We start from the raw sequence: 23,600 nt of genomic DNA, 5'->3' as shown, positions 1-23,600 counted from the left end.
ATCAGAGGAAAATGAGAGAGCAATTTGTTCAGAAGATTGCCCCCTGCCAGAAGCTGCTGCCTGCCTGGTGACAGGGCCCAGGGCAGAGACAGGCGGAGACAGGACGGGCAGAGACCTCTGCTCACAGCCCCCACCCCTCCCGGCCACCGGCGCTTCTTTCTGGGAGGGCAGGGAGACGCTTTACTGGGTGGTACTCTTTACTGGGTGGTGGCTCCCACTAGCCAAATCAGTCCAAGCCAGTGCCTTGTTCTGAGACCCTCATGCTGGGGCCCCAACTACCATCTGGAGGATGGTTTTAACAATGGAAACAGATGATTTCACGAGTTGTATGTGGAGTGGCCTGCTCTCCCCATGAGGGACCAACACAATACGGGTACAAGTTGTTTTCTCTGTTTCTCATGCGTTGTTCTTTCCTCAAAGACTGAATACTCTTTAAGATCATGAATATAAAAATCATCTCTTTGTTTACAGATGACACTGAGAAGCCGCTGTGTAAACACGTCAGTAAGGAAAGGACGTCGCTGTGCCAACCTAGATACCTGGAACCACCCTTCCACCTACTGAAGAATTCGCAGCAGGAAAGCAATAGGAAAAGCAGCATCTCTGATCACAGCTGTTGCTCGAATATTCTCAAGCCTCATGGCAACTTCAACAGCCCAAATAAAGGGAGGTTTGGCATTATTTGGCACGTCGTAGGTACTCAGCTGGCTGAGTGTTCCTTATCTGTTGGGAAGAATCTGACTTTGTGAAACTGTAAAGTCCTTTGAGTGGCTCCTTGAATATATTTAGCGAATCCAAACATAAAACACGAAAATACCATTTGCTTGGGAATGCATATGCAAACAAAGCAGCATTAACATGGGGAACCGAATTTCCAATGCAGTCCGGAAATGCTTGGAAACCTCACCAGCAGATAGTTATAATAAAAACTCATCATTCCTTAGTTGTTGCAGATCGGGGGTACTTTATTTGAATCTGGGGACTCATGAAATTATATGCAACATTAAAAGGGTGTGTGTGTGTGTGTGTGTGTGTGTGTGTGTGTGTGTGTGTGTGTGTTTCTGGAGAAAAGAGCCATAACTGTCATCAGATTATCACAGGCTCTGTGAGCCAAGAAAGGTTAAGGTCACTGCTTTCGATGACTGAGATTTCAGGAGGCCCTTGGCTCCTGACACACAACCACTTAATTTGCTTCTCCTTCTGGCATCTGGGCCCAAAGGGAACAGGGAGAATTCCCCAAACTGACGTTACTCTAATATACAGTGATAACTCTTTGGAGTCACATAATTAAAAAAAAACAATTTTCATGTAGGAACTGTATAAAAATAGACATGGGAAGATTTTTAATTTACACGTATAGGGTGTGCAAGTGTGTACTTTTCTTAATCACTTCCTTTTACTTATCTCTTCCCCAGTTAGTTTCCTTTTCCTGGCACCTGGGATCTATTCCAGGTGGCCACAAGGAGATTCCCCACAGCAGAGAAAAGCAACCACATGCATGAGAGAAACCACAAAGGCTAAGTTCTGAGGCTTACTGCAAAAAATTAGGGGCCGTCTTTCGTGACTGCCAAGTCCTCAAAAGTCCCCGGGGCACCCCTTCGAGTAGAGAGACCCATGCTCTCACAGACCTCTGGTGTAGCACAGACCACGACTCCCTGACCTCCAGAAAGTTTCCTAGGGCTCAGGAGGGAAGGATGCCCACATCAACCCGTAATGCCCTCATAAGCACCAGGTTCCAGCAGAGAACCATCTAGAAGCTTGATCCCTGTGAGGTGATGAACAAGGACTGGGGGACCACATCTTCACCTTCCTCTGCTGAGTCTACAAGAGGATCCTGTGCTCTGAAGTTGCTGATAAATACTGTAGTCACCAGGAAAGACTTCGTAGGGGAAAAGGCTCTACACCCCAACAGATCTATGGTTTTGCTTCGGACCTGGAGGTGTTGTGAACCTCTGAGATACTTACAAATGGCATGTATGTGTTTTTGGGAATAGTGACTGTGACTTTAAATGGATTCTGAGATGGGTCTGTGACTTCCCCTGATAGACACCCCCAGGAACAGGCTGTGTAGGTGTGTCTTTTCAGAAAACCTACTTCATTTTCTCAGTCAATTCCTTCTCCTAAGATCTTGCAGGAAAAACGATTTAGAAGGCCTAATAAAATAGGGATATCGTTGCAAGCCAAACTTGTCCTATAACCTGCTTTATTTTTTTTTAATTTCCACATAAAAATATTTTTCAGTCAAAGTTAACTGTAGCAAATATGTCCATTAAACAAAAAGAAAGAAACCACATACATAAATAGGGTTGTTTTGTTGTTTTTTTTAGCTGTCTTGTTTTCAAAGTCATGATGTGAAAGAAAAGCAAATCTTATTTTAGCCACAAATCACAGGGAATAAGGAGTGCCTTGATTTCTGAAGTGTTAACTGATCTTTTCAACGAGGAAATACCAGGCATCAAATATTTAGATTTTAGAATATTTTAATGTCCATTTCTTGAGTGGATGCATTCTGAAATAATTAGAGTTAACAATTTAAAAAGAGCAGAGTGAAGGAAAGATGGAAAATGCAAACAGTTGGTTCTTGTTAATTTAATTTCAGGTTCTAGGCATGATGTGATTTTCTGAAACAACCAGCGAAAAAACGCTTACCTCAAAAATCTAGAAATGCAAACGCAGACAGATCTTTGGAAACTACACATTATTACAGTCCACGTAGCGGGAAGCACGCGGCCCTCTGGCTCTCAGTGTCATGTGCAAATGTGCAGGTGCTGCCTCCAAGAGTGGAGTCAGGGTTAATGGAGTCGCGTGCAGGTGTTGCATAATCGGTGTGACTCTTCAAGCTACTTAAGGGCTTCATAACTGATGCTCTACATTTGTTTGCACTGGATAAAATTAGGTGTGCTTGTTTATATATATATATATATATATATATGCATATATACACACACACACACACACACATATACATATTGTGTGTGTGTGTGTGTGTGTGTGTGTGTATAATTTGATCTGACTTGGGGCCAAGAAGAAAACGGCAATTGCAACTCAAAGCAACTATTTACACACATTCAATTCTGAAATATTGCTTCCTGACCTAAGTTCGTAAGAGGTATTGCCTCTGTGAAGAGCACATCCGTCATATTGGTAGCACTTGAACCGCTGCTCAGGGGCCTGTCCTCAGTGATTCTCTGTTCAACGCCAATGGAGCTGGATACACGGCGTTTCTGTTGCAGAGATTCTGTGCTCCTGCGTTGAGGTATGCTTCAGGGCAGGGAACTGGGAAGGACCCAAGTCGCCTGGTGGCCCAGAAAGAACATCTGTACTGGTGATTTAGGAAGGCTCGGGGTGTTTTTTTAAAAGACAATTTGAAACTCTGGGTGAGCCAATCATCAAAGGCTTCAATGCACACGCTGCTGGACCAGATCGCCAGATGTTAAGACCCTCTCCCTGCGGTCTGCGGCTTCCCATGGTCAGGAATCACAAACACCTTTGCAGGAGGGGAAGGGAAAAGAGAATGTGCTGGGGAGGAAGCATGTGCAGAGATGAACCTTGTAGGACATGTTCTGAGTGGAACAGCAGAGACGCAGGCGACCCGTCGGCAAACACCCAGCCCCTTAGCTGCTGCCAGAGCTACAGAGCCTGAGGACAGAAGGCAAAAGGAGAGGACCACACTCAAATACATGCCTCAACACTGATGGGAGGAGTCCCTAACATGCCCACAGTCCCTATGGACAAGGACAGTGTCGGGTAGTGTTTTAAAATAAAAATAAAAATAAAAATTCTGCAGTATCTTATAAGAATACATTCTTTAGAAGCAAGAGGTATTGTCACACCATCCTTCCTCCAGCATTGGAAGACCAAAAAACTGACAGTAAAACCTGAAGGAAGATCTTAGTTACCGAGAATGCTCTCGACTCCCTGGGACGTCAAGATCCTGGCTATGGCTGCATTGCTGGGAGGCCGCCCCACGCGTGTCCCCCCTGGGGAGCTGACCCATCAGAATCAGTATTTCCTGATGCCAGAAATGGCAGATTCTCGATGAATTTTGGGAGGGGGGGACTGATAATGGGACTTGATGTAGATCTGATAGTCTATACAGAGATTTAGCAGCGAAAAGAAAATGCACAGCAAATGACAATGAAGACCTTAAACAGAGAAGGAGCTAGTCCTCAAACTATCCTGTGAACCATACACTAGAGTCACCTTGAAAGTAACTATGCTGATGACAGGGCAACACGAGCCTCAGTTCAACTCTACATACGCTCCAGACTCAACATGGCAAAACGTCATCACAGACAGGATCAGCAACAAAGGGCCCAGAAGTGATTTTCCTTAGGTTTCCTCTCCTTGCCCTAGCTCAACACCTCGTGTGCATGTGGATGATTCTGTCCCTACACACAGCGTGAGAACTCCATCTAAAGAGGGCTGGGATTCACCGGGTTCAAGCCTGCCACACACAGGCCCTGCACAAGCCAAGAACAGGAAAGGATGAGAAATTTCTCAGATATGTGCAAGCCAAGGCAATTGGCACTGCCTGCCCACCGCTGTGCTTGGCTCAGGCCTCCTGCCTCACACGGGGCAGGGCTCTGCAGCAGGAGGGCCCCAAGGACATGTATCTGCAGCCCTCTGGACAGAAGTGGCAGTGCCCATTAGTGGCTGAGAGCATCTCCATCCCAGGGAGCGCTGGCCAGGCCCGGTCAGGTCTTGCTCAGCCCGTGTGGGGAGCCCCTGAGTGGCCCAGAGTGGCCAAAGCACTAATGGACATCTTCTCATCCTTCTGTGTCCCCCCTACAGGCCCCCTCCCCCCAACCCAGCCTATGTCCCTTCACCAGAATGACCTGGCCACCCCTCCACCAAAACACACATTTCCTGATAAATAAATAAATAAATAAATGCAACCCTCAGACGTTTATTTTGAGTTTCCCTCTCAGAGGATTCAGCTTCAAAGACAAACCCCTTCGCTCCCAGCTGGAAGACCCCTTGGTGTCTGGGGCAGAATGAAACACGGCTTTTAAATACCTGAGGCCTGGGTTCACAAGCTCTGCTACTGGTTAGCATATGCAATCTTGGCCTGCACAGGGAGGAAGCCCTAATGCCCCACAGCCCCTGAGGGCCTGGGTGCTCTGGAAGGTGCAGGTCGGGAGGGCGTGGGCCACCCTGTCTGGGGGCTGCTTGCAGCCCACGCCCCCCCACCTCCCCTCACAGTGAGTTACTGGCACTTGATCTCAGATTCATAAATGAAAGTGTGTGTGCGTGTATGTGTTTACATAGAAAGGTCAGGTCACTGGAAAACACTAGTATGTATACAGAAAAGAAAAAACCCGCAAAAACATTGTACGAGCAAAAACAAAACAAAAACCCAAAGTGTCTTGTGAGAAAAAGCAATAAAAATGATATCTTAACCACAGCTTCGTTTAAAAAGTCCAGCAATACCCAATGCCGCGATCTCCACAGGCGGCCTATGTTCCCAAACGCGAGGCCGGGCCACCCCTGAAGGCACTTGTTCTCCATGCTGCTGACGCTCACACCCAGGGGACAGGGCTCCGGAGGACAAAAAGCAAAGAGACGGATGTGTGTGGCGCACAAAGACGTCAGGGCAATGACCACACAGCGCCACATCCAGCGATGGAGGCTGTGGTGCTCGGGACGCACAACAGGCAAGTACAAACATGATTGTGTTTCGAGGAGCAGAGCACCGTGGCAGCGACGGGTGCTGCGTCACACGCTCTTGGAAACGTTGAGCCTGGTGAGCTCGCTGGCTTCTTCCACGCCCACTTCTTCACAGTCACTTTTCTCTATGGCTTTGCCAAATTGACACCTTTCTTCAGCCTTGAGGGGCTCTTTCCATGGCCTCTTCAAGGACAGGTGAGTGTCCTTGGCCTGCACGCTGTTTTCGGAACCCAGAGACGCCTTGTCCGCGTTCTGTACAGAAGGCACCAGGTTGGCGATCTCGTCCGTGGGAGACCGCCCGATGCTGCCGTCCACCTGGACTCGGATGTCCGGGGAGATGGACAGCTGGTGCTGTGGTACGGCCCCACTGTCCATGCACTTTGGGTACAGGTAGGTCTTCATCTGGCCCTTGCCCTTCACGTTCACTGTCCCCCGGTAGTCAAAGTCATAGCCCATCTTGCTCAGGACACGGTAGCTCTCCTCGCTCACCTGGATGCGGCACTCCACCCCCGTGCTGTCCATCCTGCTGGCGATGTTGACAGTGTCGCCCCAGATGTCATACAGCAGCTTGGTGGTGCCGATGACCCCCGCCGTGAGCGGCCCGTGGTTAAAGCCGACCCTGAGTTTAAAGTTGAACCACAGCATGTTGCTGTTGAAGTCGTCCACCACGCGCATCATCTCCTTGGCGAACTCAAACAGGACCTGCAGGTGCTCCTGCGGGTGGCTGCCGTCCTGGCACTGGACGCCGTTCAGCCCCGATGCAGCCATGTACGTGGCCCCGATAGTCTTGATTTTCTCGATGCTACTGTAGCCTGGCCTGCTCAGGAGCTCGTCGAAGTCCCCGATGAGCTCATTGAGGACCCGGTAGCATTCCTTGCCCCCCTCATAGTTCTCCTCGTAGAACTCACTGAAGTTGACGATGCTGGCGAAAATGACACCTCCACTGTCGTGGTTCTTGGAGTAGGTCTGGGAGACCTTCAGCTGCTCAGCCACGTGGTAGGGGATGATGTTTCTCAGCAGCCAGTCGGCTTGGTCCCTCATGCTCTGGATCTTGGTGCGGTGAAGGTCCGCCTCCACATCCCCGTGGTAGTGCAGGCGGTAGCTGACCTCAAATTCTCGATTCAGGAACCAGACCAACAAGAGCAGGAGGAAGAAGACAAGAATCACTTCCTGGCCAATCAGGCTGGCTGTTCTGCCATCACGCGGCAAGGAACTATTGCACGGATTTCCCTCGGAACTGGAGAGTAAAGAGAAGAGAAAGGATGTACCTTCTTAAGTGCATCTTTTAAGGGAGAGGTTGCTGCTCACGACTTGCGGGTTCTGAAACAGCCCAGCTAACTAGCACTCTGCACCAACGTCTGTGGAGTTCAACGTGTCAATGACCTGCAGCCGAAAAGCTACCTGACCCTGTTTAGCTGGCTGGCTGAACAGGTGCCAAGATAAAGACTGATTTTTGTAACTGATTTCTGAGTAACTACTTGGCGACTGCTTTGTTCTTCAGGAGTCTTTAGCTCCTTGATTTAAAAATCTTTTCATTTCCGCAAACTTTCTATTTAGAAAATTCTAAACACTATAGGAAAGTTAAGAGACTAATAATACATCTGTACACCCTTCTTCTGGATTCAACAATTGCTGACATTCTGAGGCTTTGCTCTTTCCCTCTGTCAACACACATGCGTGGTGCACACAGCTTTCCCGCTGAACATTATGAAGGTAAGCTGCAGACATCACGACCCTTCGATCCTGAACATTTTAGTCCCCATCTCCTAAGAATTAGGACATTTCCCTATGTAACCACACTACCATCAACATACCCAAGAAATTTAACATTCTCTGACATACTCACTTTTTAGATTCCTAATCCAACTTTAGTTCTGATAGATGTGTAATTTTACAATGAGTGTAAGTTCTTTATTGCCTACTTGTATAAAAGTCCGCCAATGTACCATTACCCCCTACTTAGTTCTGTTTTGTCAAAGTCATTTAAGACCGTTAATATTTTTACAAATAATAGGTATACTTTTTTTTTTTTAAGTAGACTCCACGCCCAGCGTGAAGCCCCACACAGGGCTTGAACTCATGACCCTGAGCTCAAGACCTGAGCTGAGATCAAGAGTCAGATGCTTAACCAACTGAGCCAGGTGCCCCAATATGTATACTTTAAGAGTAGCACCTTGTGAAAAACTCAAACAGCATAAACAGTGGTATAAAATAAGTGTCTTTCCTATGAGAAAGTTGTGGTTTTCTTGTGGTTGCAAGAAATTCGAATACATGCATGTACTGTAACAATCAGGGTCCAATCCTGGGCATTTGGCCTGTGCCCATCCCTTTCCCCCAGGGAACGCTGCCACCATGCCATCCCCGTGCACAGAAGGGAGTCTATAGAAGGGATAAACTACTGGAGTTGGAAATGCTGAGTCACTTCAACTACTGCACGTTTATAATTCCATTAAAAATTTCCACATTCTTGGGGGGTGGGGGGCTGTTCTGTAGTTGGACGGTGCTGACGAGCAACAGCTGTGACTGAAGATTAACGCAAACACATCTCTTTGAAAGCTTCTTTTTTAGAGGTACTTTTTCCACTTAAAAATACTACATTCTCATCAGAAGAAATTTAGGGGAAAACGCAGAAAGAAGATTCATCCATTATTGATAATCCAGAGGCCATCAACTGTTAATGAGGGTTGCATTTCCTTCTTGTCTTTCTTCTGTTTGTTTACAAAACTGTGACTGCTCTGTTCATAAAAATTCTGGACCCTGATGTGCTTCTAAAGCACACAGAGTGGGCTTCTAGATTTTATGTGTCAATGGGTAGAGTCACCATATAAATATAATTATATATAAAATGGATGGGTCCTCAGTTTCAATAGCTCCATGGCACCGAAAACTCAATTCTGTAATCAGAGCATTTAATAAGTTTTACTGTTACCTGTGACTTCAGAACATTATAAAATATAACGAACTTGATCAATCTGGCCATAATGGTCCCCTACGAAACACAGTCACAAAAGTCCTGGCCTTGGAATAAGAATCCCGGAACTCTGTCCCAGCTGGACCACTGCAAAGTTCTGGAACCCTGGGCAAGATTTCTAGGTCTCAATTTCCTCCCACGTAAACTGAAGATGGGCCAGAGTATCGCTAAGCCCCTACTGGCCTCAGATTCTGTGCAGAAAGCAGTTAACATAGCAGGCCTGAGGCTGCCATCCATAGAAAGGCCTACTGGCAAGAGTGCCCAAGGCTAGCATCAGGATCTTGGATTTGGGGAGGTTCCCACCCCTCCTTGATAAGGGGGGCTCACCGTGCCTAGACTGTGCCTTCCTTCTGAGTGTCTGAAATTTTGGTCCTGGCAGCAGAGATGCCTATGTGGCCAGCCTCTAATACAAACCCAGGGTACGGAGTCTCTGTTGGGCTCCCGTGGTGGACAACATTTCATCTGCACTGTCCAAGCTCACCGCTGGAGGAATTCAGAGTGTCCTGGACTATGCCACGGGGACAGGACTCTTGAAAGCTGGCAACTGGTTTCCTCTGGACTCTACCTCATGTACCTTTTCTCGCTGCTAATTTTGCTTTATGTCCTTTCACTGTAATAAATCACAGCCACGAGTACAACTATGTATGGAGTCTTGAATCCTCCTAGCGAATTCCTGTTCTGGGGGTGGTCTTGGGGATCCCTGCCATAAGTTCCATGACTTGGCCCCTGTGAGCTAGGAACCAAAAAATGCCTCTATCATAAGACACAGCACACTTATTCTTCTGTCATTTGATCAAATAGCAATACATATCGTGAATCTCAAGTACTAAACAGTGAATTATTTTAGATGACTGAAACAGATTTGTGTCCAGCCATGCAAGCCTTCTAACTCGCTTAGAGTAGGGAGAGAATCTGCAACAGGAGGCATTAAGTCTTCTCTTGGGTGAGTCCATCTTGTTGGGTTAGGAAGTGACCTTTCTTTTTTTTTTTTAAGATTTTATTTATTTGCGAGAGAGAGAATGAGAGACAGAGAGCATGAGAAGGAGGAGGGTCAGAAGGAGAAGCAGACTCCCCGCTGAGCAGGGAGCCTGACGTGGGACTCGATCCCGGGACTCCAGGATCATGACCCAAGCCGAAGGCAGTCGCCCAACCAACTGAGCCACCCAGGCGCCCAGGAGGTGACCTTTCTTTCTGTTTCTCCAAAGTGGTAACATTGAGGAACAGCCCCCTTTATGAGTAGACATCACCAAAGCTTAACATCATCTTAATGGTCCAATCAGATTTTGTAGCCCTGTGGCAGAAATGGGTGATGTGTCTGGCTTTCCTCAAGCAGGCTGCTACTCTTGCTTTCCTTACTGTAGCACGGCCTGACTCTGGGGAGGGGCCCAGGCCAGACCCTCTGGACAGAGGAGGGGAATTGTGGAACACAGAGAGAAAGGGAAACAGACTGTGATGTTTGCTTCCATCTGTTTAAAAGGGGCGTCCTAATACACAGATTTACACTTAGTGCCCAAGGGGCTGCCGTGCCACAGAGATCTGGAACAAGTAGGAAAGACAATCACTTCCTATCGATAACCTGTATTGCTCATTCCACTACACAAGGAACAAAGATTCCCAAATTCAAATAGCAAAGGTCAGTTCCAGAAAGAGGAATTTTATGGGACTAAATGCAAGAGTCAATTTATGACCTAATAGTTGGACATTAAGTCATAATTGGAAGTTAGAGTAAAATATAGTATAATTCATTATCATGGAGAAGAGGGATTAAAACAGAGAGAAAAACAGAAAACAAAGATCACTCATGGTCCTAACCAGCTTAACATGGAATTTGTTAACATTTTGGTGTATTTCAGTGCCATTTAAAATCTATGCCTACAGATGCGAGGCTGGGGGTCACCAAGCTGGGACACAGAGGGTGCTTCTGGGGTACTGGTAATGTCCTATTTCTTGGTCCAAGTGGCAGTGAATGGGGTGTGCTCACTTGTGAAAATTCACTGAGCTGTGTTCTTATGATCTGGATACTTTTCTGTGCAATGTTATATATTCGTCAATAAAAAGTTTGCTTTAAAAAAGCTAAGTGTTTTATTTTAAATGCTATAGTTGTGATCATCATAGAAACGCATCTGCATCCTACCTTTGTTCCATACTTTAAATTTCCTTCCCACTACCTATGTGTCCACAGAGATTTTTTTAATTGTAGAAACAAAAAAAAATCACTCATTACCAGATCATAACTATGACATATTTTACATTTTTTTCATCTATACAATGAAATACCTGGCTGTAGCTACATGACATATGCAATTTCACATAAGTGTTTTTCTTATTGCTACATCTTAACAGCAGCAATATTTGAGCACATGGTCATAATTTAATTCTTTTTATTGGCAACTGAAGTTGCTGACAGATTTTCAGTGTTATCAGCCATTGTGATCGATATTTTTGGGCAGGTGGCGTTTATCATATGCTGAATTATCCCCTTGGTAGATAAGCAAAAACAGAATTAATTAGGTCAAAGGCTATGAACGCTTTCGTAGATCATCAAAGTACTTTCTAAAACTATGTACCATTGTGAGGAGTAATGAGGCCTGGCAGAAAGAGCATGGCCTGGTAGTGAGGGAGGCCAGGGTTTAAATATTGCCGACAACTAGCTGTATGACCACAGACAGGTTCCTTAACTTCTCTGAACTTCAGCTTCCTCATCTGGAAAATGGGGACGAAGTCACCTACTGTGTCAAGTTATTGTGAGAAATAAACCATATGTTATAAGTGCCTGGCAGCTTAACAAAATAAACACCCACCCGGGTATGAATGTACCAGCCCTTGGGCTGGGTATGCACAATTTAACATCTTGAAGGTACAATGTAAAAGACCAAAAGGATTTTGTAGTTATTTAAATATGCAATGACTTCAGCAGTAACATAGTTAGCTTCTCCCTACATTTCCTCTTGTAAATTTTTTTGGTTTTTGTCTTTTAAGCAGGTCTTAGCTCTTCATATAATGGCCCAGAGATGCTTTTCTCCGCCTGCTCTGATTCCCCCGATCCCATCAATGTGCCAATCAGTCTTTTATTTTTGTGCCTGTGTGGTTCTATCTATTATTTGTAAGACTGGAAAATTACCTCTTAGAGGCTTGCAAACTAATTCTATTTTTTCTAGATTTTTATATAGTTTTATATAATTTAATGTTCTTTTTAAAGATTTTATTTATTCATGAGAGACAGAGGAGAGAGAGAAAGGGGGAGAGAGAGAGAGAGAGAGAAGCAGAGGGAGAAGTAGGCTCCCAAGGAGCAGGGAGCCCAATGCGGGACTCGATCCCAGGACCCTGGGATCATGACCTGAGCCGAAGGTAGACGCTTAACCATCTGAGCCACCCAGGCGCCTTATATAATTTAATGTTTATTTCTGACTCTAAGTTGATACAGATTTTAGTTTGATGTTTATAGTAAAGCAAGGGTCTAGCATTTATTATTTCAAATTTCTAGTTAGTAACTTCAAAATATTTTAGGGAATTAAAATAAGTACTTTCTTAGACTTGAGAGATTTCCTGTGTAACATGCTGACATCTTATGTAAAATTAAGCCAAATCTAGTATGTTCTTAACAATCATTCGTTTTCTCAATAAGATATTACAACTATGATCTGATATTTCAACAAGCAGGTATTTTCCACTTATTCCTTTAAGAATTACATATAATTCTTTTTCTTCAAGATACGACTGCTTTTTAGGAAGCTGAGAAAGACACAGTACTCATACAGTTACCCTCGTTTGTTCTGACACAAGAACGATGTTAAAAGCTCACCTGAAATTCCGTCCTGCATCAAGGTGTGAAATTACTATGGAACTGAAATTAAAATGCAGAAAAATATTATTATAAAAAGCAAAAAAGGTGTTATAAAAGTGAAACAGAGAAGAGTTTTAAAAACAATTTCCCTTTTTTTAATGTGAAGATGAAGTCAGACAATAAGGATAGTTGATTCTTTATTATAATTTGATATCATGTGTGAACTAAAAATCACAACAGGTAGAGACAGTGACGCAGCTGACAGGCCTTCACATCAGGTAGGGAGGTACCATCACCAAAGAGCAAAACCAAACAAGAAGTCTCTAAGGCACTCGTGTGACGTAAGGACTTTTCCACGCGGTCCCACAGTCTAGAAACCAGTCATGATCAAAAGCGATGCCCAGTGACAAAGGACTGATTTAGAAAGGAACTGCTGGAGACGCTGGCTGACCTGAGAGGCCAGACTTTGCTCCCGGTGTGCCCAAATCAATCAAATCCCCATCCAGGGGCTTGGAAACCACATACAATAAAGAACTCTCTCTTGGTGTCAGGGCAGGACCTGCAACATGTGATACCCTTTCCACACCCCTCACAGCTTCTTCTGCAGTCCTGTTGCACCCAGCATCCCCCCAGGCCAGTAAATTAGTCTCGTACCCCCACACTTCCTGGTCTGCTAGATCTGCCTGCCCACTCACTGCAAAGGGGGACCTTACAAAGCTTCTGCAAGCAGCTCCCCAAGGGCAGCAGAGGCCAGGGGATGGCTTAGAGTGGCTTTTATCATCACAGGGGGTGTTAGATGACTTCACGGGAAGGAAAGAAAGCAAGAGCTACAGCACAGACACGTTCTGAGGCCGTATGTCATCTTCTCTCCCTGCCTAGGCACGACTATGACACTGTCCCTCTTCACGTGTGCACAGCCCTTTTTACGTCCATGTCCCCTGCGATGCTGGCATGGTTCTCAGAAATCCCCTCCCCTACACAGGGGGCCTGTCTGTATTTGTGTTCACCACTCCCCATGCTTCCTACCCTGTGAGGCTCAGTGCTGATGGCCGGGTGGATGGGCTCAAAGGATTCTGCAAGTAGGGAGAAGTACTAGGTGAAGGGGAGATTCAGCTGCAGCCCAAGATCTGCTCTTTGAATTCTGGACAAAGGTGATGGAGTTGGTCCCTCATCACTCTGGTCCCTCCAGATCCAAGTGGAAAAGCCCCACACCAGTGAATGAATGACAATGCAAGTGGCTGGGGGGTATTTATCATGGTTCTTTTAAAAGGTTAAAAGGCAGACTGATGAATCCCATGCTCTTGGGAAAGAGCTTCATAATGACCCTAATTCCAGATGGCCATACCTTCAGAAAGGGAAATGTACTCTTTGTTCTGCTTAAAGTAATTTAACTATTCATTAAAGTTTCCTTTCAAATGCTGAAAGACAGTTCTGCTTAAAATTCCCTTTTGATCTTAATTTGCAGAATACTTGAGTGCCTTTCATGTCGTCGTATTTTATTAAATCTAACTGAGGAGAAGGATGCTTACTTTGTCCATTACCCACCACTGCTTTGGTAATACGCAAAGATACACTACGGTGGTTTCATGTGTGATATTGCAACAAATTGGATCATCTTCTACTTCTGAACTTATTAAAGCAATGGTTCTCAGCAACAGTAATGCCATTCCTAGAGGGCATTTTGGAAATGTTGGGGCTCCTTCCGGTTGTCATAATAATTTGAGGAGCCAGGAATGTTAGATGTCCTGCAAGGCACAATGAAGGAATGCCCTGTGTAACTCTGAAATATCTTGCTAGCCTAAACCCATTGTAATTACAAAAAAGCAGTTTTTAAATATATGTTAATAGTACAATGTTTTTATAAGCAGTTAGTCCAATATTTAGGAGAAGTTTGTTACAGAAACAGAAGCTTAATGATTTTAAGACATTATCCTAAACTTTCGGAACCACTCACTGTGAGCATTCTGCTCTCTTATGTATCACTGTATTTCCAACTACATATTTAGTTGAAAAAGGCTGATTGCTGCAAAACCAGTTGCAAATGTGCAACAATCAATTTGAGACCTGTTTTTAACGACTAAGAATCAAACATTATTCAATTAGTAGGGCACATGAAAGACAGGGCTCTTACTGGATTTCATGAATACAGGATGTTTTATATATAGCCCATATCATCGCCATCCTATATATTTTCATTTTTTGTGGCACGACGGTAAGAACCGCTCCTGTCTCTCCAGGTCTCTCCCACAGATCCTTTCTTTTCCCACGCCATCCTATCTATTCCTTGGCATCTACCAGTGATAAGGTTGTGAAGGCCATTTGAATACCAGAGACTAAAAGTGTTCTTCATTATGTGGAAAGACTTCAAGATAAAAGATATATTTCCAGTGACTGGGCATTATTCCGTTTCACATCATGACATACATGTCACAACAGTGAGTCAGTATTTATAAGTAAGGCCCAGGCCATTTGCAAGAGCACCTTACCTCTTCACTTCCTTTCCTTCAGCAACCTGCAAACTGGGTATATTACCCTTACTCAAGTGAGGTTAGAACCAACCTCCTCTTTGCATTCTTGTGTCTCCCTATACCTCTACTCCTTCACTTTCTTGATCATCTCGTATGAAATGGCTTCTGGTCCTACTTCTCCATCATAAGTAAGTTCAAGCACGTGTCTACTGCACTACGTCTTCCAGGCGGGGATCACTCGAGGATGTCTATATGCAAATACAGAGTATGTCATGAAGAATTATTTTCTTTTTCTTTCTTTTGCGTATTAGTGTTTGGACATTTCATTAGGATGTTGACATTGTGTATGTTGGAAGCTGCGTCACGTTTTGACAATATCTGGTAGAGCAGAGGGAGAGGGCATCAGCGTGGATGTGAGAGAAGCGAGGTCAGGAAAAGTGCCCCAGCTGGCGAGGGCACCAGACGCAGAGCACAGAGACAGGCCTACCTGTCAGGGCACAGGGAGACATAGAGCAGCAGCAGGGGCCCAGCCCCAGCGATGGTGGCTAAGGAGGACCTCATCCAGGAGCTGAGCTGGCAGAAGTTACAGTAGTGCACGACGGTGATCAGGACGGCTGAGCCCATGAACACGGTGAACTGCAACGAGGGGCCGGCACAGTTAGTGACCCATCCTGCCCTCACTGTGTGGGCCCCTTGCCTCACTTCCAGCTGAGCACACTGACATCAAAGGATTCACTCACTTATCTTTCGATATAAAAACAACACAAATATCGCAAAGTATCTGGCAGGTTCAGGGACAGATCATAAAATAGTTGGGTTAATCACCCCGAGCTTTAGGCTGCAAGCTCTCACTGGCACTAAAACTCTCCTCCAGATGTGTGGAAACTGCACACATCATTCTGGAGGAAAGGCAAGGTAGGCCACCCGTCTCAACACCGCCACCGTGTAGGTGGTTACCTCTACAAAGCCTTCCTTCAGGCATGCTGCTACATGCGAAGGGAAATGTAATTTGGTGTTAAAGTATCAAGTGCAGTCAGCCCGCCTGGCAGCTCATGTTATACTTTCACCAAAAATAGAACTTTCCACAAGGACATTAATTCAGTCTTCATGGGGTTTAACTCGGAAGCCCCTTCCCTGACTGACAGCAGCCGGCCCAGAGGCCAGTCACCTAACTGTGCCAGTTTGACAGGTGAGCACTGTATTGTATCTGGGAACGTGGGACAGATGCTGCTTTGTAAAATGCATAGGAAAATAACGGATTTGGAGCTCAGTGAGCAGCAGGTGAGGTTGGAGAGGTCACGTGTGAGCTGGGCAGGGTAGGGCAGCATTGTACCCACCTCTCCCTGTCCGTGGCCAGTGACAGGCTCGAGCATCTAGACAGGCCGCGTGCTGCCTTCCCTGCCTGTTCTTCTGTCCCAGGCAAGTCTTTTAAGACAAGCTCAAGGTGGTGACAAAGACTTTGTACCTCTTTAGAGGCCTGTATTTAAACTGCTGTCCCAAGTCATCAGGCTTATTAAAACAAACAAAAAAGATAAGGGAGTCCCCAAGAGTCCAGAAACAAAGCCACTGGGCCTTTACTTACGTGTATGTTTGTCTCAAATTCAGAGGTGATGTGTGAATAGACTGCAAGAGCAGGGAGTGACACCAGGATGGCCCCAATGAAATGGCGCGGGAGCCAACCGGCTATCCACTCCAGCAGGCGCTTCGTACAAGCCATCACATCCTCCAGGAAAAACACCATCCTGGGATGAGGAGGGGAGAAAGGAGAAATGGTGTGTCTGTGGGCGGGTCAGCCTGCTGGGGAAGATGAAGATGAGAGACCCACTGACTCTTACCTATGCGGCTGCCGTGCACATGGGAGCAGGCGGAGCCCCCGCCCCCCCTCACTTGTGGTCGGCAGCAAGTAAATTGGACTTGCTCAGCTCATCATACCTTATTTTAAGGTCATCTGTTGCATACTGATAACACGTGCTTGTACAAAGCGAAGCATGAGCTTCTGTGGGTCTCAAAGTAGATGTAAGAATAGGGCACACAAATGTTAACTGGCCCCCTCAGAGGTCACCACTTGCTGTCACAGGCTGCTAGGGCACTTTGGAGGTGTCTGGGAATTTGGCAGGGCCCAAATTCTCACTGAGGGATGTGGCCGGCATCTGGTGGGCAGGAGCCAAGGATGGGGGCGCGCACTGAGACACACAGTGTGGCTCTGCCCTGCATCCCACACGACTGCCTCATGCCCCCAGACACCCACAGAGAGAGCCCTGCTGACAATGACCTCAGCCCAGAGCCTCATTGTGTCTCTGTGCTGCTAACACATGCGGATCTTCCAGGAATGAACCACTGTGCGAAGTGCCCTTTGCTTTGGGGCCTCAGCAAGGCTCACTCAGCATTTCAGAAATCATGTCACAGGCGGCAACTCAGTGTTTGTGCCACCAAGCCCGCACGCTGCTAGTGGTCCGCATCTGGAGCCATCACATCTGTGTGACTGTGCGCATGAGGACACAGCTGAGGACTCTGTTATGACTTCTCAGGTGGTGGTGTCCTGGCAAGAACGAGGTGAAGCACTACATATTTTCTTTTAAATGGCTCCCTTGCTCTTTCTTTCATATTGGAGTGACAGCATTTCATCGACTCCTTCTGAAACTGGGTGTATAGGTAGGCTGTGTTTCAGATAAGTGATGTGGACATCACAAAATAATTTTTATAAAGAAGGGGGAGCAAGTGCATGGGGCTGAGAACTGCTGTTCAGATGGAAGAACAGTCTGGCTAAGTAAGGGGCCCTGGGGCCAGCAGGGGCCAGCACCCGCATGCCAGCAGCAGGAGATGAAAGAAGGGGCACTGGGATTCAGCTTGGCAGGGAGACCCACGCACACAGACGCGCTCTGAAGCCAGGCTGCCAGGGAGGGGAGAAGGGACAGGCACGCTCTCCTCACCTCTGGAAGTGCCAGGAAACCCCACTGAGCTTTAACGGCACAAGATCCCCTCAAGGGTCTTTGCCACACACCCAGGTGCCTGCACCTTCTGTCCTGGACACCCACCATGCAGCAACCACTGGCTACAAATGCATTATCTCCACAAGAAAACCACGAATCTTGGCCATTTTCCACATGGAGCCAGGCCGTCTGACCCTTTTAGGGCCTGGATGGTTCTGGCCTCCTGACACTTATCAGATAATGGAGTCCTGGGAATATTTCCAAGAATAACCACAAATATGCTCAAAGGCAGAATACATAAGCCCCATGAGGAGACAGAGGAAGCCAAGTTCCAACAGGGAGAAGGCAGGACTGGGAGGCCCCACGAAGGTCCCCAGGACAGCAGAGCTCTGAGGATGAGACCCACTGTTCTCACGCCTGCCTGGGTTCAGCACAAAATGAGGGGAGTGAAGGGATGGGCTGCAAGTCAAGACGCATGAAGGCCTCTGGAGGAGGTGCCAGGACTGGGGCTGTACCCCGAAGCAGCTGCAGAACCAGCCTCCCTGGGGCTCCCACATACTCTGAAGCACAGATTCCTGTAGACCTGGGATCCTAAATACGCCCTCTGTGTGGTGAGAGGGAACTCCATCACATTCCCAGCCCTGCCTCCCAGGCTTTGATGATTTGGGTAAAGTGAACTTTTAAAGTCACACCAGTGGTCATTCAGGAGCATCGGCCACCTCATTTCGAAGGCGCTGGCCAAGCATGTGGGTGTGACAGGCCCAGCACACACCTGGGTGCAGCCAGCCTGGCATCTCTGTGGCCTACAGCCCTCTGCAGTCTCCACACCAGGGACAGCCCAAATTCTGTAGAAGTGGGTCCAAAGGAACCGGAAAAAGTGGTGTAAAGGGCTTTTGAAAAAGGAATGGAGACAATGCTAGCCTCTAAGAGAGCTGGAGCCTTATCTGGCTGGAGGCCCTGTATCAGACAGTAACCTGGACCCAGGGCAGGGAGTGTGGGTGTGAGGGGACTCACTGCACATGGGTGCCAGGTTTTCTTTGAAATGTTCTAAAATTATATGGTGATGTTTGCACAACTCTGTAGGTTTACTAAGAATCGCCGAATTGTACGCTTACATGAGTGAATTTCTTATATTTGGATTATATCACAGTAAAGCTGTTTTTAAAAAGGAAAAGACAAACTAGGGGTCCGAGGATACCTTGGTTTGGATTCCCCAGAAGCAGAGCTGATTTGAGAGTGGATCCCAGGCAGCTCAGCAAGGGGTGCAAAGCCAAGACTCAAGGGGCAGGCCCATAGAGAGGGCTGTGTTACAAGGAGTCCCTTGCTATGCACCACGCAGCTCAATCCTGGTGGGGAATTTGGGTAGACAGTGAGGACGCACTCTGCAGTTATCTCAACCTGGAGGAGGCACAGGGGTCAAGTCTGAAGCCCCTAGCAGCCAGAAAAGACCCTCTGCCCAGAGCCACAAGGGTAGAGGCAGGGGTGGGGGGATGAGGAGAGGGAGAGTATGGGGGGGAGGGCAATCCAGCCCATATACTTCAAAGTGGGGTAGGGAGAGGGGGGGACTAGCGTTCAGAAGCCACAGGGCAGACCCAGGGCTATTGTTTCCTGTCCCGGGGTGTTGGGGAAGGGGGCAGAAACTCAAGGTCAGGGCCCTTCTTCCCGTTTCTGTTTCACCTCCAGCTTCTGGAGGCAATCACCAGCAGGACTCCTGTTGAGACGGACAGGGCTGGACAGAGGAGGTGGGCACGGTGCCCACGAGGCAGATGGGGGGGTGTGCATGTGAATGGAGTACCCTATGCATTCACACTTTATCAGAAGTACTCAGAGCGGCTGTGAGTTTCCCCAGGTGATGGGCTGAACGCTGACATTAGGCTGAGTGGATCTTGAGGGCCTACCTTCCCTCAGGGGTCCCTGCTGTCTATTCAGACCTTCTGTCCATTTCTAAATGAGTTGCTTGTCTTTTCATTCCTGAGCTTACATTCTAGGTATCAGATCTCACCACAGATGCAGTCTGCAGACTCCCCTGTCCTACAGGCTCCCTCTCACTCTGGCATGAGAAGGGATGGGTGCTCTTCTGAACAGAGAAGTTTTACATTTTGATGAGGTCCAACTTATCTCTTCTTTCTCTGGCTGCTCGTGCTTTTCATGTCATATCTAAGAAACCACTGCCTGACCCAAGCTCGTGGAAACAGATACCCACAATCCTTCTAAGGGTTTCGAGTCTCGCTTGCACATCTACAAGAGTCACCTGCTGACCCGCAGGCGGCCGCCCATCGTATGCTCCTGTATGCTTCTGTTCTGTTTCTCTTCCCTTTCCCATTCCCTCTCTCCCCACTTGTTCTTTTTAAGTCTCTACGAGTGGGGAGCTGGCAGCTGAGGGGCTGCAGAGGACACTGACCTCTGGTAAAGAAAGTGCCCACCTGTGCCAAGGACTGGGGTCTATGAGGGAGGATGCTGAGCAGCAGAGCTGGGGGAGGGAAGGAAAGAGGACTGGTCACCTGAAATGAGCTTGCAGAGGCCTCTGGGGTCAGGAGGCGAACCAGCGGGGCTGCCGCCAGACTGTGCAGCCATTACCTGGTGAGCCAGCAGAGGGAGCTAAAGGCTAAAAGCTAGAGCAGGGTCGGGCAGGTGGGCCTTTACCTGATGGAGACCACGAGGGACAGCACCTCCAGCAGCAGGGCGGCGCTGAAGACCGCCAGGGCGGCAGGCGGGGGAGGCGTGGTGGCAGCCCCGTACTTCAGGAAGCAGGTGATGGAGAGAATCAGAAACACTGTTGTTGACAGAAACACATCCAGGAGGGAGCTGAAGGTGGCACTGGCGAAAGTCTTCACAGGAGAATTCTTTATAACCTGTTTGGGGTAGGAGAGGAGGTGGGAGGCATGAGTGGAAGCTGCAACAGGCGGCCACGGAGTAGGATTTCCATGGAAAACATGCCAACATTTGTTGAGCACTTGCCCACCCTGGACCAAGTACAGATGGTAAGTGCTTCAGGTGGGCCATCTCTCCCATCCCATTTAACAGTGAGGAAACTAAGGCACAGAGCAGTTAGGAAACTTGCACAAGGTCACACAGCAAGCTATTACAAACCAGTGAGTTCTCACAAACACATTACATACTGAGCCTGAAATCTGTGTTATGGGCTCTGCGTCTGTAAAGGCCGTTGCACAAAAGCCATTCTGTGGAAGCTTCCGCTGAATGGCTGGGTCCCAGGTTCAGGCTGTGTGACAGCTGGCTTCATGACAGAAGTATCAGGCAGGGATTGAAGCAACAGCAGATGAAAGCATGGGCGGGTCAACAATAATAAGAGATGCTCATGCCTTCACTCAAGAGCATGCTCTGGGCCTGGCTCTGTGCGGGGTGCTGGGGACAGACATGAAACATCGCCCTCTGGGAGCTCACAGCCTAATGGGGGGGACAGACAGGATCTGAAATGTCAGGGTGGTGTGGTAAACGTAACAAAGAGCCATGCACCTACTGTTAGGGAGTCACCAGGAAGGAGGGAGAAAATGAGGACAAGGCCAGCATGGAGCAAAGGGGCCTGGAAATGACATACCAGTGACACTAGACAAAGGAGCACAGAAAGATTGGGGGTTTTCTCCCAGTGTGGGTAAATTCACATGCAGATACAGTTTGGGGCTTACAGATTGTGGGGAATCAGTACTAGCCTTCATTTTCATATCACTCAAGGGGGGAAAGAAAAAGCTGCCAAAGCACAAAGCTGGTAGTGAACTATCTGGTGCAAACAACAAATTTCTTCAGTAGAAGTAGAAGGGGAAACACACCTCTTCTTGATAGCTGGTCCTGTAGGATCGCTCTAGCTCCTGATCCAGGAAGTTCAAGCTGAACTGATTGATAGGTGGCTTGAAAAAATAATCTTTCATCAGGCTAGGAGAAATGAAATGCAGTTGATCAACACGGTGCAGAGGCATTGCACTTACTCTATAGGCAGACTGATTATCTATCTATCTATCTATCTATCTATCTATCTATCTATCTATCTATATCAGCAGCTACCCAAACACCATTCCCAAAGCGTGTCACAAAAACCATGTCCGAGAGTCACTACATGACAGATAATGCTTGACCCCTCCTTTAGAACATACGTCTAGAAAGTGCTTTGTGTTTTCAAAATACATGTTATGCTTCCGCTCCACTAAACCATGACCATTTGCCATCATTATAGCACACATCATGAGCACCCTGCTTCTGGAAACATCTTCCAGTGTCCGAGGAAGAAGGCAGCTCTGCCATGCTAGGAAACCACCACTTCTGGAGGACCAGACATGCCTGTACCGAGAGGACTTAGGCTGATTCCAAGGCTTCCAATGAAAACCTAACTCAGAGCTGGCTGTCCTGTCGTTCAGAGCACTAACAGTAATTACCACCGTCAGAGCTGACAGGTTGTTATCAGAAAACTGTTTAGAGTTAGCATAATTGGAGTGCTATTGTCACATATGCAGACTGCGTGTGAAACCTGAAAAATAACACTCAACGATTTTAATAGCAGAGACATGAAACCTGCTTTCTGTGATTCTTTCATTTTTTTATGGTTGCTAGCAAATAGTAATATCCTTTGTATACTGCAGGAAATTTAAGAGAGTGTTAACATGATTTCAGAAGACAAATACAGCCATGGAGTGTAGTCTCTCTCCCTCACACGGTAACATCCGTAATTACATCAGATAAATAAACTTGCTCCCATGTGCCTGAAATACAGGGTCCCTGCAGCCCAGTGGACTCTCTCTCTGTATCAAGTGTGCCATACCTCACTATGCTCTCAGACTCAGAAGAGAGAAAACTCCATCCCCGGATGCAGACCCCCATCTTCCCTTCCACCCAGCAAGTGTGGACAGAGGGAAAACCGGCACAGCAGCCGTACAGAGGATGTACAGTGGCCACATGTAGCTAGATGCCATGCTGCTCCTCTGAAATTAGTATTAGCAAGTTCCTTTTCTGGGAACAGAGATTAGCTCCTTTTGGGCCAATCCTCTCTCAGATGACAATAAACTCTGGACAAGATACAAAAATGACTCCTGGAAGGTAGTGGAGACTGATCAAAGCAGGTGGGAAATGGAGGAGAGTCACACCTGGAGGAATGGAATAGCACCAGCTTAATTTCCCATGTTTTACTGTTTTTCTTTTTTGCCTGAAGACAGCCATTCATCAGCGCCATGTGTGGGACAGCTAAAACTCAGATGGAAAAGCCATAATCTTGCTGGCTTGGAAATTCAGAAAATAATGTTTGGGGTGCCCACAGTTGGAAAATGAGGTTGAAAATCCCAGAAAAAGAAAAAAAAAAAAACAGAGAAGGGGCATCCCCAAATTCGTCATACAAGCTCTGCTCAGATCTCTGGCTGACCTTTAAAATCTGCATGTGCACAGCGGACTTGAAACAGCCTAATTATGGCTTTAAAAAGAGCAGCAGCCTCCTACCCCAGGGGAGACAAAGTTTGCTGAGTGTAGGTAAGTTAACAGCATGCTAAAACAAAGAAACAAAGAAACAAAATATTGACACTCTTCAGAGCAATATAACAGAATCCAGTTTCTAAGCACAATTTACACAACATACAAAGGAACAGGAAAATATGATTCAACTCAACAGAAGAGCAATCAATGGAGACCAATCTGAAATTACCAAGAGGGTGGTATTAGAGGTCAAGGTCACAATGTATGCAGACGTAACACATATGAAAACTATAGCATAAGGGGTGGGAAGAAAGTAATGGATCTACACAGCTACAAGATGTCTATATTTCAAGTGAAATAATACAGGT

At 46.9% G+C, this 23,600-nt stretch overlaps 1 protein-coding gene across 1 annotated transcript in view; it reads right to left on the bottom strand.

The window, feature by feature from the left end:
• Positions 1 to 2,462: 2,462 nt before the first annotated feature.
• The window catches only part of ADCY9 (adenylate cyclase 9), a 117,635-nt gene continuing 96,497 nt past the window's right edge, over positions 2,463 to 23,600 (bottom strand). Inside the window, exons 6-11 of the mRNA XM_025859060.2 lie at positions 21,609 to 21,711; positions 20,467 to 20,675; positions 16,476 to 16,635; positions 15,381 to 15,529; positions 12,444 to 12,485; positions 2,463 to 6,907 (exon numbers count right to left, since the gene is read on the bottom strand). Of these exons, the coding sequence (XP_025714845.1) occupies positions 5,719 to 6,907; positions 12,444 to 12,485; positions 15,381 to 15,529; positions 16,476 to 16,635; positions 20,467 to 20,675; positions 21,609 to 21,711 (1,852 nt within the window). The 3' untranslated portion in view covers positions 2,463 to 5,718. The remainder of the gene's footprint in view (positions 6,908 to 12,443; positions 12,486 to 15,380; positions 15,530 to 16,475; positions 16,636 to 20,466; positions 20,676 to 21,608; positions 21,712 to 23,600) is intronic.

This window comes from Callorhinus ursinus, unplaced genomic scaffold, assembly GCF_003265705.2.
Source record: "Callorhinus ursinus isolate GAN/ISIS: 27379988/994484 unplaced genomic scaffold, GSC_fseal_2.0 scaffold13, whole genome shotgun sequence".
NCBI lineage: Eukaryota > Metazoa > Chordata > Mammalia > Carnivora > Otariidae > Callorhinus > Callorhinus ursinus.
The sequence above is the reverse complement of the archived record's forward strand: the minus strand, read 5'-3'. Positions and strand labels throughout refer to the sequence as shown.